Raw genomic sequence first — 15,200 nt, forward strand, 5'->3', positions numbered from 1 at the left:
AAGTAAGCATACAAAGTACTTGTGTAAAGACACTGCTCTTTCTCTGCTAGAGTTGCATGGGAGACACTCACCGCTTCAGGCCATGTGCCACTGTCTGTAGTGCCCTTTGTCTCTTCTGTGTGTGCCTAGGGTAGAGACAGCATGGCAATCTGATTCTCCAAATTCTCTGTTCCTTGCTAATGTTTAGAGCTCTGACCTTTGTAGGTAACATCCATCCTGTTTTCATGCAGGAGGTGAGTGTTGGCATCCCTCTTCACCGCAATCCATCATATTTCCACAATCTTCTGCTGTCTGGTCTTTTGATGTCTTTCTTGCATTCTAATTATTTCTGCAACATCACAGAGTATTTTCATTCTCAGTTCTCTTAGCAGGAGGTAAAGAGGATGCCAGTCCTTTTTGTTCTGTTTCCAGCAGAACTGCAGGCTTTATGCCCATCCATTTTTTTTTTCTCTTTTTCACATTGAAAAACTGCATTGAAAAGCTCTGGGTGCACTGGTTTGGTAGCTTTTTTTTTTTTTTTTTCCTGATAATTTTAGATTCACTTCCCCACTTTCATAGCTTTCCTGGACTTACTTGGGCTTTTTTGGGGGTGGTAACAATGAATAGGAATCTTGTTTTTTGTATTACTAAAGTTATTTACAAGTTCACACAATCACAAGGATAAGTTGCACTGATGTGCCTTGATTGCAACCCCTGTAATTACAACCACAATGTAGTCATCAGTTTGGAGAGAGTTTTAACCTGGCTCTGATGTGATCTGTCCTACACAGCGAAGTGAGCTGGCTGGAGGAGACCAGACAGCAGTGCCCTGCAGGTAACTCTGTCCTGAGCAAGATGCAGTAGGCCTGACACATATGGTCTAGTGGGTTGACAAGGTACCTCAAGTGCCAAAGTCTCCTCCATTCACTGTTTGTATCTGCTGCTACCATTCACATAGCTGCCCATGCCACCACGTATACAGCTGTGGTGAGCTGTGGAGGGCCAGCCAGAAGGCTTTTATCACCACTTCTCATTTTCTTCCATCACCAAATCCACTTTCTGCCCCTTGGTGCTGATCTCTGTGCACATCCTAGTCACCCCAGTATCCCTGAGAAATGTCTAGAATCAAAGTAATTAAACACTTGGTAGATCTTGACACATTAGGGAAGTAAATATTCTCAAGCAGTAATTTAATAATATATTTATGACATACCTACAGGAGTATAATTCATTATTTTTCTCCTCCTGAAGATGCTTAGAAGGCAGAGACTGAGAGGGGTCCCCTTTTCAAAACCAGCAATCCAAACCATGCTGATAAGCTGTGTCAAGAGTACCGTGAATTCATGAGTACAATTTTTCTCTTTCAGTCGATCTGGCAATAACAGTAATTTTGGTACTTTGTCCATGTGAAAGACAGAACTCGTAGTGAGATGCATTAGTGCATCACCTTTTCGGCTGAAAGAGGGAGGAGGGAGTGATGGCTTTTAATGGGCTGTTTCTCTGAACTTCAGGTTGAAAACAACCAAGAGAAATATTCTGTTATCCAGAAGAAGGACTTTAACCTTCCAAAGGGTTTGGGTTCTTATTTTTTCAAAGGAAATTGTTTGTAATACAGAATACAGAAATGCCTCCAGGAAACATCTGCCACTGTACTACATGACTCTGTAACTAGAAAGAATGCAGAAAAGTTTAGGATGCATAAAATGTCACAATCAGTTATTGTTGGTTGCCCTTCTATATAGATTTTATCAAAAACTTCCCTTTTCTGTTAAGGGAACTTTCGGTATTTTGGCTCTTGTTTTACATTAAACTGAGTGGGGTTTTTTTCGTTTGTTTGTTTGTTTGCTTTTAAATTGTTGAAAGATATATTGAAATATGTTTGATTTAAGAAAAAATATATATATCTTTTTAAAGTTTTATTTCAAGCATCTGTTTTTATGTTCTACATTATTTTCATAGCTATACTTTTTTTCCTATGACAAGTATAAGGTAAAATATTTCACTGAAAATGAATTTAGAAAAGGGTGGTTTTGTTCAGTGTTAAGTGAAGTTTTCCATAATGATTTGGAACATCAGTAAAATAAATTGAAACATCTGAAATCTAAGATATGAAAATAATTTTTGCAGTCTCCTACTATACCTGTTTTCTCAGTGAAAAAGATGTACTATTTCTGACTAATATAATGTAAGTACAGAGTGAAATTTCAAAATGAGTTCCTCAATCAAAATTGAGCAAATCTGGCTTTTTTAAATATTGTGAAATGTTTCTATTTCTATTAGCATAGCAGTACTTTATCAAATATGTTTTGATTAGAAATTTCCAGCTAGCTCTTTATCTAAATACACCAATGATATTTTGCCCTGTCAAGTTCCAGAAGCCTGATCTGCAGCTCACTTCCTACAACCCTCTCTTCTCCAGACTCCTAAAAATTGGATAGAGATTAGGTTGAATCCTGAGGTAATTGTTCCATAAATGAGCTCCCTCTAATCTCATTGGCAAGATGACAAGCACATGGCACAGGAACTTTTTAAGAGGAACTTTTTAAGAGACCAACAAATATTGGGTATCGCTCACATATTTATAAAAAATATGTATGTTTGGAAATTTTCAGAGATAGAATTGATCCCAACTGTGATCTCAGAGCAGAAAAGATATTATGGATCAATGGCTGCTGTTAATGATCATGTGAAAGGTGACAATATAACATGAGGCACAACTGAATAATATTTAAAATTGATGCAAAAGTCTGGCATGTGACAGAATTAAAGATAACATTAAACTCTTCAAATAAAATTTATCTAAAGCTAACCAATTTCAACAACCTGGATGCCCTAACAGAACTTTACTGCAGAGAGAGAAAATCTTAAACAATTGGGGAATGGAAACAATATCAAATAAATGCTGAGGTGACTGAACATCTGCAAATAAGAATCTTACTTCTGGAATCTATGTTTTCTGAACACAGCAGCCTGACCTTCATGGAGGAAAAAGAGGCTAGAAAGAAATAAAAATCATGAGAAAAAAAACCTCCAAATCTCAAAAATGAGTAAAAACGTTCCATGAAACAGTTTATTAAAAGAGAATTAAGAACAAATAAATGCCTACACTGGATTAATATATATATATATATATATTTTTTTTTTTCTGGGAACAGCAAATTTTAAGCAGCCTGGCTTTGTGTGAAGAATCGTGCACATCTGGTATAATTAATTCACCCTGCACATTTCCTCTTAGAGAGCCTTTTACTCTCTCTGTCTTCATATGGCTCCCTGTTTTCATGTGAGTTACAAACTACAATGGTTTTGAGCTGTTATGTTTTCTGCGAAGTTTAATTAAAATCAGCCAGCAGTTATGACCAGCCAGCAGTGATGAGCAACGGCCTGAAGACCAGATGTGCACAGAGCATGAACATGTAAGTCTTTGTTGCTAAAATGCTAAAAATCAGGTCGTGCAGAAAGAAAGAAGAGAAAGTCCATTTCTCCTTCATACTAAAGCAGTAATCTGGGTCTTTACTCAGCAAACCCCAGGAAAAGAGCAACAAGTATGAGAGACAGGCTTGACAAACAAAAACAGGAAACGAAATAGCTTTGTGTTCAGCTTTCCTTGTTGTTTGTTAGGCAGATTGTTGTCATAATTCTGGCTATGAGCGTGTAAGCCCATTAGGCTTCAGATAATAGGCTTACCCTCTTATCTGAAAATATTTGTGTGGATCAAAAGCCCCTTTAGGAGTCAACCTAGAAGCTTTTCCCACAGTTACAATTTGTTGCTTAACTTAACAAGCCAACACCCTTTCAAAATGTCACTGTCTTGAGACATGTAGGGGGAAATTAACTTGAATGTAGGAAGGTGCCCGTTGCTTCCAACTTTCCAGGTAAAATTCACCCCATACTTTCAGAAGTGTTGCATTTCCAGCTGTGCTTTCCTCATGCCAGTAGGAAAGAAGACTACCAGGGAGTGCTGCACAGAGGTGACGAAGAGAGATGTCCATCACTAAGATGTTACTTAAAAGAAAGAAATTACAAACAAAATGTAATGCTTGTCATCCTCTGCAAAGAACTATGTGGGGTAACAAATGCCCGTCCCAAGCCAGAAATAATTCCCAACCTTGCTTTGCCCCAACACCAAATCTGCATAAAACTGCTGTTTTTAAGTGTTGATATTTCATGGAGTTTTATGGGATGAATATCATGAAAAAATAAACAGATATTTATGTCTCGTCATTCTTAGTTACATAGTTACGTGTGATTTTTCTTCAAATTGAATTTAGTCAATTATTAACAAGAAAAATAAATCCCTCCATTCTGTACATCAGCAAAACCAGGATAGATAGTTCTAACAGATATTCTTAAACATGATAGACTATGCACAGAGGGGAGGTTACCAGTATATCAGGACTTTAACATCAGCCAAATAATTACTGGGAAGAGTAAATCCTCTGAACAATTATCAGGAGGATCTGTTTGGTTTCCTCATGTAATTTAAAGACAAGGTTCAGTAAAGATCTTTGATTTTTTCTCAGCACTTTCCCACCCAGCTGAACCTGTAACTGGTAGTTTACAAAGGTGAATGGCAAATCGGGCTTATCTCAGGGTGTTTAAGGTTTCAATATGATTTTCCTTCACATACTAATATGAATCCCATGAGATATTTCTTTATGCTTGTGGGATCTCATTTGTCTTAATTTGGGGGGGAATGCAAAGTGACCATATACAAAGTGAAGAACGACATTTTTACTTCTTGACTAGGTAGCAAGGAATAAAGTTGCTTTTATATTTTCTGAAGAATCACAAAGGCACTGTAAATTGTTTATTTATGTCCATTCAATTGATGTTAATTAGCTTGTCTGAATCTGCATTTTAAAAATTTAAATGTATCTTGGATCCAAACAGTGTATTAAAAGCATAACACACAGCAGCGGAAAGATAAAACCATCAAAAGCTTTTCTCCTTTCGTTTGTTATGATATTGTCAACAGTTCTTGTTAGAATTATTTCCTTACATCTTGCTTCGGCCCTATATTACTATTTTCCATAAGCTGTTTGAAATGTAATTAAAAATGGATGCTGTTTATCTGCCTCATGAAAAAAAAAAAAAAGGAAAAGAAGAAAAAAAAAGACTGTACATTCCAGGAAAAAAAAAAATCTTTTTTTTTTTTTTAAATGTTGGATATTTATTATTTTATTGCAGTAACACTTGCCTAAATTCCATTTTGCAAAGTTCCTTTGTTGATACATTCTGTTATGAATTTGGAACTAGTTAATGATTTTCTGCTGTCCCTATCATGTCATATTAAGCATTATATTCAGAAATAAGTACACCATCATACATAAGTAAACCATCAACATTTCTGGCAAAGACTTATTCAGGTCCTGAGTTGTGGGTTCTACAAGGTGTATATATAATTACCCTGAGAAATATGAATCTTCCATCAATTCATTTTTCTTCCTGCAGGCTCTAAAACCAAATTAGTTCTTAAAGCACTTATTAAATGCTTGGAAGAAGAAATATGGAAATACACTGACCTTGCAAAAAATGCATTTTGCTCTAATTGTGCTCTTGGGCTATGGTGGGATAGAATTTTCTGACTGTATCTTCTAGATTTGTTTTGAATGTGAAATAAAAATCCTCCCAAAATGATGCTGCATGAAAGCAGATCCATAAATGCATTTTTATTCTTTCTAATTGTAAACAATTTTCCTTAGAATGTGCTAAATAAATGCATTTTGAAAGGAACATGACACTATTTTCTATCAGTGAACCCAAAGTAATTCAGGATTAACGCTTCAGTGGTTGCCTTGTTTGGATATGGCAGGTAATGCATTACACTTGCTGAGGAAAAGGCAGTGAAGTATGAGTCCAACTGGCTACATTTTTTTATTATTATTTTTTTTTAAGCTATGAGGATAGAATAGCTATAATGAAATTTATAGCCCCAGTAAGTTTCTGGTTTGATTCAGGGCCTGGGTTTTTGCTCTGGCAGCCTGTAGCTTGAAACAAAGTATTGATTTTATGAACTCTGTGCCATCTTGAATTTGTCAGCGAAGGGTCAGTGTAGCTATTTTATGAATAATGAACAGCTGAGCTCACAGTAAAAGATTTAAAATGGATTAATTCATGATGAATTGAACTTTGAACGAGAAAGTTTGCCAGCTTATATATTGGCATGCTAGTGAGGAGTTGCTTTGAGTAAAACAGTCCAATTATTTTCTTATCTTTTCTTCTTAATGAGCTAAGAGATCATTTCTTTTCTCAAAAGTCTATTAAGGGAGTAGATATAAAATCTTTATTTTAGGCTGAATCTTGCCTTACTCTCCTGAAATGGGTTGAAATATGGGCATCAGAAAGGATGATGGTTCATGGCAGCAGCCTGGACTGCATGTTAATATCCATTTTACTGGTGCATGGTAGAAAAGCAACGTGCGCCTCCATGTCGTGAAGGCTGATTTATGCATTGTTTTCCCTGCTTTATGGATTTAAGTGTATGGCATGGACTGGCGGTAAATGAGTTCTGTCTTCCTTTTGCAGGGCTAAACTTGTACAAGTAGCGTAGGGAACGTACTAAGTTGAACGTACTAAGTTCAAGTTTTTTTCTCTGGACATCTGGGTTGTCATATCATTCATATACTTTCAGACTTTTCCACTTACCCATTGGATGTATCTGACTAACTAGTGGATAAAATGCCAACCTTTGATTCCTTAAGTCCCATGCAATGTAGATACCTTGAGCATCAGTAACACAGATCTTACACTCTAGATAGCCACTCACTCCACAGGTGGCTAGATTTTGGGATTTTGCCCTTTTTTTTTTTTTTTTTTTTTAAAGGCACTGTTGTCTAATTTAAATAACTATCCAGTGTAAGTGAAGGTGTCCTGATCCCAGACGCTACAGTGGAACAGTGTACTAGCAACCCATTTGGCAAACATAGAAGTAGGCTATACAAATGAAAGCAATTTTCATATTTCATTTCTCATACCTATGCTGTTTGTATGACTTATTGTGTAGAACCATCCAGTGGCTCTTAGAGAGAGGCATGGAGACCTCCGTCATCTTAGGTTTCAGTCACATAAATCAGACGGCTGTGTGTAGCCAAAGAAAGGGGATAACACCTCACTGCTCACAGAACCACAAAAATCACAGAATGTCTGAGATTGGAAGGGCCCTCTGGAGGTAATCTGATCCAACCGCATGTGCAAGCAGGGCCACCTAGGGCAGGCTGACAGGACGGTGTCCAGGTGTCTTATGAAGATTTTCAAGGAAGAAGACTCCATAACCTCTCAGGACAACCTGTGCCAGTGATCTGGCACCTTCACGTAAAAAAAATGTTTCCTGATATTCAGAGGGAACTTCTTGTGTTCTTCCATTTTGTGCCCATTGTCTTAGGTCCTGTTGCTAAACACAGCTGAGATGAGCCCAGATCTGTCCCCTTTTCACCCTTTCTTCAGAAATCTATACACATTGGTAAGATGCCCCCTGAGCCTCCCTTCCTCCAGGCTGAACAGTTCCAGCTCTCTCATCCTTTCCTTATAGGAGAGATGCTGCAGTCACTTCATCATCTTTGGTGTTGTCCATTGGACTTTCCAGTAGATCTATGTCTCTCTTATACAGTGTTGTACTCTTTCATACTCTGTTGCTCATCCTCAGTCTCTCTTAGTGTGGATTCATATATCCTCAAACACAAATGGAAACACTCTAAACTCAGGAATTAAGTTTCCTTTTATTCCTGAGTTATACCTTTCTATCACGGTCTCAGATCTTTGATTTATCCTCTAAGATCATTTCCCCCAACTGCAGAAATACACATGGGCACTGTTTTACTTATACCAACTGTGATAATGAACAATTTAGAAGTGTTTAAAGGCCTTCTGCCACGTTTTGAAAGCACAGAGTTGCTCTAAAAATCAAGTAGAGGTAGTTTTGCTAAATGTGTTTGTTCAGAGTCCCTGGATCCCATATCCATATATTATGGCCTCTACATAGGTCTCTGAGGTAATGTGAATTCCTCTTGCATTAGCAAGTATGTGACTAAGGATTTCTCATTCCTAAGGAACACATGCCAGGATCTTAGGTCTAGTATTGTGCTCTAAAGTCCTTTATATGCAGTACAAAGCACGTGACTAATAAAGTGTTATTTTTCATTCAGAGTTACAAACCTCCCTAGAGATAGCATTTTTTTGGCTTAAATGAATGCTTTAAGAGAAAAGGGTTTTGTTTTGTTTTGTTTTGTTTTGTTTTTCTAGAGCTGTATTCAACAAGCAGCAGCTCCTGCTTCTGCTTGCAAAAATCAGTAATGAACCAAAGAAAAAAATGTGAGCAACTTGTCGAACTGTGCCAAAGGCTGGGTGCATTGAAGAAACTAGACTTTTTGAGCAAACTTGATAGTACATTGATTGGAGTCTTGCTGCCTTCATATGTCTGATCTGCTTGTGAAAAGCTCTTTTATTTGCACACGGAGGCCACTTTGACTGGAGGCAATCTCAAACATTAATGAAATATGCCACTGTTGAAACAAATTCCAGGCATTGACTCAGCTTGTCATTATGGTGGACTTCTTTGAGCGGGCAAGTTTAAGGAAAGTGCTGAAAATAGAAACGGGAAGGGTGGAAGGAACAATCATTGTGGTTGTGCCCTCCACCGTGTCTTGTCTGCAATTAAGAGACTGCTTTGATTTTCTACAACAAGTACTGTAAAAGGAGAATAGTTTTATGTATCCATGGAGCTAACAGTTTGTAAGTACTACTACTTCTTATCATTACCTTCAGTATTCATCTCCTACCTAATTGCATTTTGTACTTTCAGCCATCACTGAAAACATCCAGAAAAAATTGTTGCAGGTTTCTGCGGGCCTTCATTATGTAGGGTAAAATAAAGTATTTTCTGGATTGTGTCATTGCTTCTTTGCCCTGGAGATCTGTTGCTTATCCACCTGTTGTGTAAAATAGTGTCTTATCCCATATAAAATATTCCTTATTTGGTTCATGTACTTCAGTGTGTGAAAATTGGATTTTAAGTTCACAGAGAGGACCTCTTATGAGCACTAAATTAATGAAGCATTTCTAGAGAACAAAAAATAGGATGTGGTTATGTTATCATAAACTGTTACACGCATTCACAATGAGAGCAGTGGCTGCTGGATTACTGGCTTGCTCTCAGTTTGCTGATTAGAACCCTGGACCTCAGCAGCTCACAGCAGGTTGAGGTGAGCTGAGCTGAGCTGAGCTGAGCTGAGCTGAGCTGCCACGTGTCTAGGTGGAGTAGAGGCTTTGGGCTATTAGCTGAAAAAATGCTGGAAAGTCTCTGCCAGGAATATGCAAAGAGTGATTTTGAAGAGATATTAGCCAGATTTGAGACGATTCCTCCCAGAAACAACAAAAGGTACATCTTTGATGTGAAGATTATGGCTTGCTAAATTTCAAGGCTCTTCTCCAGTTCCTCTTGAGATCCAAGGGTTTCTCAAAGAAAAGGTTTCCAGAACTTGTCAAAACAAGGCATTTTTCTCTTAGCCTCAGTCTCCTAGGTAGCAAAACTGCATTTGCTGACAACGTTTTTTAAATAAATCAACGCAAGGCTAACACCCAACAATAACAGAAAACAGATTTTGCCCAAGTTCTAAGTAGCTAAAATGTGTTTTGATAAAGGGAAATGGCATCAGGCATTAATAAACAGCAGTGGTAACCTTACTTGTCATACAGTGTAGGGTGCGTGAAAAAGAGACAAGTAAGTAAAAGATAAATCTTAGGCAGTATATTAAAAGCCTATGCTAAGTCCCTTAGGTAGTCTGACAATAAATAATGTCAATATTGTTTTGATGAGGGTTAGGAGGAACAAAAACAAAAATTATAGTGAGAATTTGCTGAAGACTATGAAGAATGGGTTTTCAATCTCAAGGTGATGCACATATAATTTTACCAGATTTTCTAGTTTAAAGGAGAAATTAATATGCATGTGGTGTTCCAAATTATAAATGAGGCATCTTCATTATTCAGAAAATATATTATCTCATCTGATAGCAACTATACTCTCTAGAGATGGGAAAAGAGGTCTGAAAAGGTGGAAATGATGTGTGACAAAAGCAAAGAGATTTAACTGCATGACCACGTTAAAACAACTCTGGACAATGCACTAAAGTAAGCACAATACAATGATCTTCATTGCTTCATGATATGTTTTGTTGTAGTTTTCATTTTTTACTTTATGTTATAAAAAGGACGATTAAAAAGATTGTGTCAAGTAAGAATCAGTCCCTCTAATAGTCCTTAGAAAAATGACATACAGAAAAGAAAGCAATTTGGGATATTCTCATTTTTACAGGCATACTGTATTATTATGCATTTGTATTAAATATATAAATTATTAGAAATCTGAGGGGATGAAAGTCCTCAAATTTAGAAAACATTTTGACCACTTATCATCAGAGAAAAAATTACAGACAAATATAGTTATGGCTCTGAAAGGTCAGTGGTGGAAGTGTCAAAGTAATCTTCTACGTATCTTACAAGATGGCCATGAGTGTTGCCAGAACCTACTAATAAGCCACTGGTGAGTGAGGTGTGATGAGTGTGAAACACAACAGAGAAGATATAATAGAATGGATTCATAGTCATTTTTGTCTGGCAACTTCAGTTGTAGAGAACAAATGTCATGTTTATATTTTATGACTCAGATGAACTATTTCAGAATTTAGAAAATTTGAATCTTCTTACTGAGAAAAATGAGCATAAATGAAGTAGCAAACAATAAAATAAAATAGTGAACAAATATGTGCAAACAGAATTAAATGTTGATCTTTGTTCCCAGGGCCTTAGACTCAGGAAACTGATGGTCAAGTATTAATCAACATGAATGTCATACATTAGAAGTTCATGTTGCTTGTGCAAGTGCCCAATACATAGGATTTGGCTTATGATTGTTTCCTTTTTATTTTATTAATGAAGGCATATTATCTTTTCTAAAACCAACCTGCATTTCAAAATATCTATTTTCTTATCGGTCCTTAAGGTTCTTGGTCTTAATAGTTATACAAGGTATATTCTTTTGTGGTGCATACCATTTGAATCTGGCATTTAGCATCACTGAAATTCCATATCACATTAGACAGTGAAAAATGTGGACAGTATAAGTAACTAGTGAATGAGAGAGGGTTCTTAGGTGCATGTGGGGTGCATAAGGTTTGATATTGTAATTGCTTAGATATGAAATTGCATTTTAAAATCACTTGTATGTATATTACCTAGCAATGTTGCAGAAGTTGTATTTATTTCTAGTCATTGTACTCAACAGAGGAAAGCGCAGCACTGTAATAAATTCTTGCCCTCTGAAATACATTTACCTTGTCACTGGAGTGGCTTGTAATGTGATTTTCTACCGTTCACAAAACCAAAGTAATGCTTGCTGCAGTTGCTATGATACAAGACTAGTGCACTGAACTTTCTGGTGCAGCACAGCACACATTTTGTAGCATGCAGTTCTCTGTCACTGCTGTTAGGCCTTACATGAACAAGTGAATTTAACCTCACAAAACAATATTCACAGATATTTTCCTAGCTTGCTCTGAGCAACTGGTAGTAATAGTACTCAGCTTTAACCAGACTGTAGGACTGAATTTTAGTTTTAAGGAGGGAATCGCAGAATCTGACCTCAAAGGTGGCCCATGACGTAGGTTACAGCAGAACAAGGTGTTATCTCTCTTGTGTTATAAGTATACTGCTATAATGATTTATATTGCAATAAACTAAGAGTCGTAATGTAACACTATGGAGAAACACTGATCAACTTCAACTTCACTTCCATGGAAAAAACAATGCTTTTGTGAGACTAGGTAGATGACATTTCTGTAAGAGTAGCTTTTCTCTCATTTACATCCTCTGCCTCAATCTGCCAAAGCAGAAGAGTTGACAGCCTGTGTTTCTTGAGAGATGTATAACGTGTTCTCTGTCAACCCTGGCGACTGTACTGTCAGGGATCCTATTTTGATGACATTGCACCCATGAGACAAAGGCTTAAGACAAGAAAATAAAACTTTTGGAAATACTGGCTTCCTACTGACAGTTGATTAGGCTGCAGAAGAAATGCTCCTTTTATTTTTCTGTAGCTTGGAAATCCATCAGGTGTTTTCCAACCTATTAATAATGCTTTGGCTAGCAATACCAGGTAGGTTTGCTGGATTTCCCTGCCAGTGTACTGAATGTGATTGCAATGAAGCATGAAACAACCTTTTTTAATGACTTACACTACTACTTGCTTAGAGCTGATGTTAAATTTTTAAAAGACAACTGGGTCTTTCATTAATTGAACAGGCAACCGCTTGTCAGTGAGTGAATAATTAATTTAAAAGTCTGAAAACTAATATTCACCATACATTGGGAAATAGTACTGAAAATTTTCTGGTTAACCTCTTGAAGAATAAATAATTGTGTCTATAGATTTTGACACTTTCTTCCTATTGACACACAGTATGTAAAGTCGATGTGCTTCTTTCTCTGCAGCTGGGATGACAGCAGCTCAGTAAGTAGTGGCCTCAGTGACACTCTTGACAACCTCAGCACAGATGATTTGAACACCACCTCATCTGTCAGCTCTTATTCCAATATAACTGCCTCTTCAAGAAAGAATGCTCATGCCCAGGTAAGTAGCTTTCCATTGCCATTTCTTGCAACAACACACAAGCATGTGGGATGACAGGAAAAAAATAAGAGGAAAAAAAAAAGAGAAAAAAAAGAAAAAAAGCTTTAGAAACAATATTCCAAAACAAATGAAATATTCATATTTTATAATCTCCTCTATTACAGTTATAGGTGAGAAGCTCTGAGTAGGAACCAACCCTGACCTGTGGGCTGATGTCCCAGTTTCCTTGGCCTGCTCTGCTCCCTTGCTGAGGGCAGACAGGGCAGGATCTAGCCAGCCAGGGCTTGTTCCACCCATGAAAGCTGTAGGATGGGCCCCAGCTGGCAAGACCCTGCCCTGCCTGTCCTGGGAGAGTCCCCAGTGCACCTTAGCACCAAAAAACCCCACACCATTACTGAATCTGTGATGAGTGCATTTCAACTCACTTCATTGCATTTGGAGTGAATATCTTTTGCAACAGACAGCACAACTTAAAGTGAAATAGTTTTCATTTTTCATGATCTGACACATATCAGAGACAAACTGCATAGGTTGTACTGTCCTTTCCCTATTTTCTCCACTGGGAGATAAAAGCCAGAAGTGGGGAGTCCATATTTTGTAGAGCTTCCTCTCCCCAGTTAGGTGCAAGAATGGAAATGGCCTATGGGAATGTCATCTATAATTTGCTTTCATTGAGGTTGCCTGCCATAATAAATAAATAAATAAATAAATAAATAAATAAATAAATGAACCCCATCCTTCTGCTGGGTTTGCTTGGTTCTGCAGGAATTCCAGGCTAAAGACTCCAGATGGTGTTGTGCGTACCCATATAGAGTTGTAGCTCTTGTAGTATGGACTTGCTTACTTAAAAATATATTTCAGCCCGTCTGTGGCTGTTAACCTGTCTTTTAAAAAGGAACATGGACTGACACACTTCCTGAAGTCTTGTCTAATCATATTTTCCATAACCCCACAAATAAAATACTAAGTGCTTTAATATCACTTAAAGTTTAACAGATTGGTTTCCTGTTGCAAACACTACAAATGAAAATGTTCCCATGACCTATTGTCTGTGACACTACTGATTCATAATTTTTTTCCCTTTCAAATCATGAACACTGATCCAAGTGTTTTAGTCCAAGGTCTGCACAGTATCAAAATAGAGTTCTGAGAAGAGTAGAACCACCAGCCATATATGTAATATATATTGTATATGTGTGTAGACAGATAGAAAGATGGATGGATGAATAGATAGATAGGTAAATAGATGGATAATGTCCCTTAGATAGATGCCTGCCCCTTGTGCCAGGCATCCCTATATTTCTTCCCAGCTCCCCTCTAAATTGAAAGTGATGAAAAAGATGATGTAGACTGCTTACAAGACTCAGTTTATGAAAAATAAAGAAAGAAAAAGAAAAGAGTCCCAGTAGAAAAGTATTCTCTGCCATGGCATCTTCAGTTTATACTCAAGGAATTTCAAGACTGAAAACTCAGCATAGGGGAAGAGTTTGTGCCTCCAGTGATTTGATGTCATATATCCAGGATTCAAGACTGCCAACCTAAATTCCATTTAGACTCCTGCAGGCAGGCAGTGCCCGAAGTTCAGAGAACTGTTTTGTAGATGTAAATTATGTCAGAATATGTCAATATGAGAAAAACACATCTTTATAATTTCCTCCAGACAATGGAGGAGTCACTTTGGGAAGGAAAATTACTTTAACCTGCAATAGAAGCTCCAAGATGAGTTCCAGGCCGATGTACTTGTGCAGTGATACTCACGCAAGTGCCAGCATTCTTCAGCTCCTACCATTGCCTTTGCCAGTCTATCAGGGTCTCCCATGGTTTCTAAACTGGAGATCTGCCTCTTCCCTTTCATGTCAATGGTGATGGCCAGCTGACCAGCTGGCTTACTTGTTCCACTGCATCATCACATCATCACCATCACCACATGGGAAATCTCAGGCTGACTATTTAACTCTTTCTGTGTTTTCCATTTGAGTGATCTCATGTTCCAAATACTCAACCTGATAATATTTGCAATTTGTTCTGTGATAAACAGAGATACAGCACATGTTCAAATACTGCTTTCTTTTGCCAGAGCTGTGTTATGTTATGACAGCTATGAACAGACTTTTATTAGTTTTCACATCAAGCAGATTAATCAGAAAGCAGAGTATTCCATACTAGCTGGAATCTCAGCCAGAAGCTGAGATGACCACAATATATAAGGATTTTGCCAGCTGCTCTCCAGGTGTAGGACATAATCTTGCAACACAGAGCTCCCTTTTGCAGTCCTTTCAAGTGATCATAGCAGTGCAGGCTGGCTGTATCCTGAAACATAAATTGCATATTTTGTTACTGTTTACATACTAAAACAGGATTAACATTGCTTTTTGGGGCTGAATAATGGTGAAGAGAGGCTTTTAAAAAGTCTTGTACTTGTCATTTCTGGAGATGATGCAGTTTTAAATGATGCTTTAAAAAAATGCATAACTATGTGTTTATAACCATTCATTTATGGGAACATTACATGTGTTGTAACAATAGAAGCAATGAAAACTCTCATCTGAAGGACCCTGTGATATATATGTAGATGTTTTCTTAGGCTCTTTTCCCACCA

General features: G+C 37.4%; 1 protein-coding gene across 14 annotated transcripts in view; it reads left to right on the forward strand.

Moving 5' to 3' along the window:
• NAV3 (neuron navigator 3) overlaps nucleotides 1-15,200 on the forward strand; it is a 411,556-nt gene that overhangs the window by 331,748 nt on the left and 64,608 nt on the right. For all 14 annotated transcript variants that reach the window (XM_048047448.2, XM_048047439.2, XM_066993373.1 and 11 more), the window contains one exon: nucleotides 12,463-12,601. In XM_048047448.2, the coding sequence (XP_047903405.1) occupies nucleotides 12,463-12,601 (139 nt within the window). The remainder of the gene's footprint in view (nucleotides 1-12,462; nucleotides 12,602-15,200) is intronic.

The sequence above is a fragment of the Anser cygnoides genome, chromosome 1 (genome assembly GCF_040182565.1).
Source record: "Anser cygnoides isolate HZ-2024a breed goose chromosome 1, Taihu_goose_T2T_genome, whole genome shotgun sequence".
In the NCBI taxonomy this organism is placed as follows: Eukaryota; Metazoa; Chordata; class Aves; order Anseriformes; family Anatidae; genus Anser; species Anser cygnoides.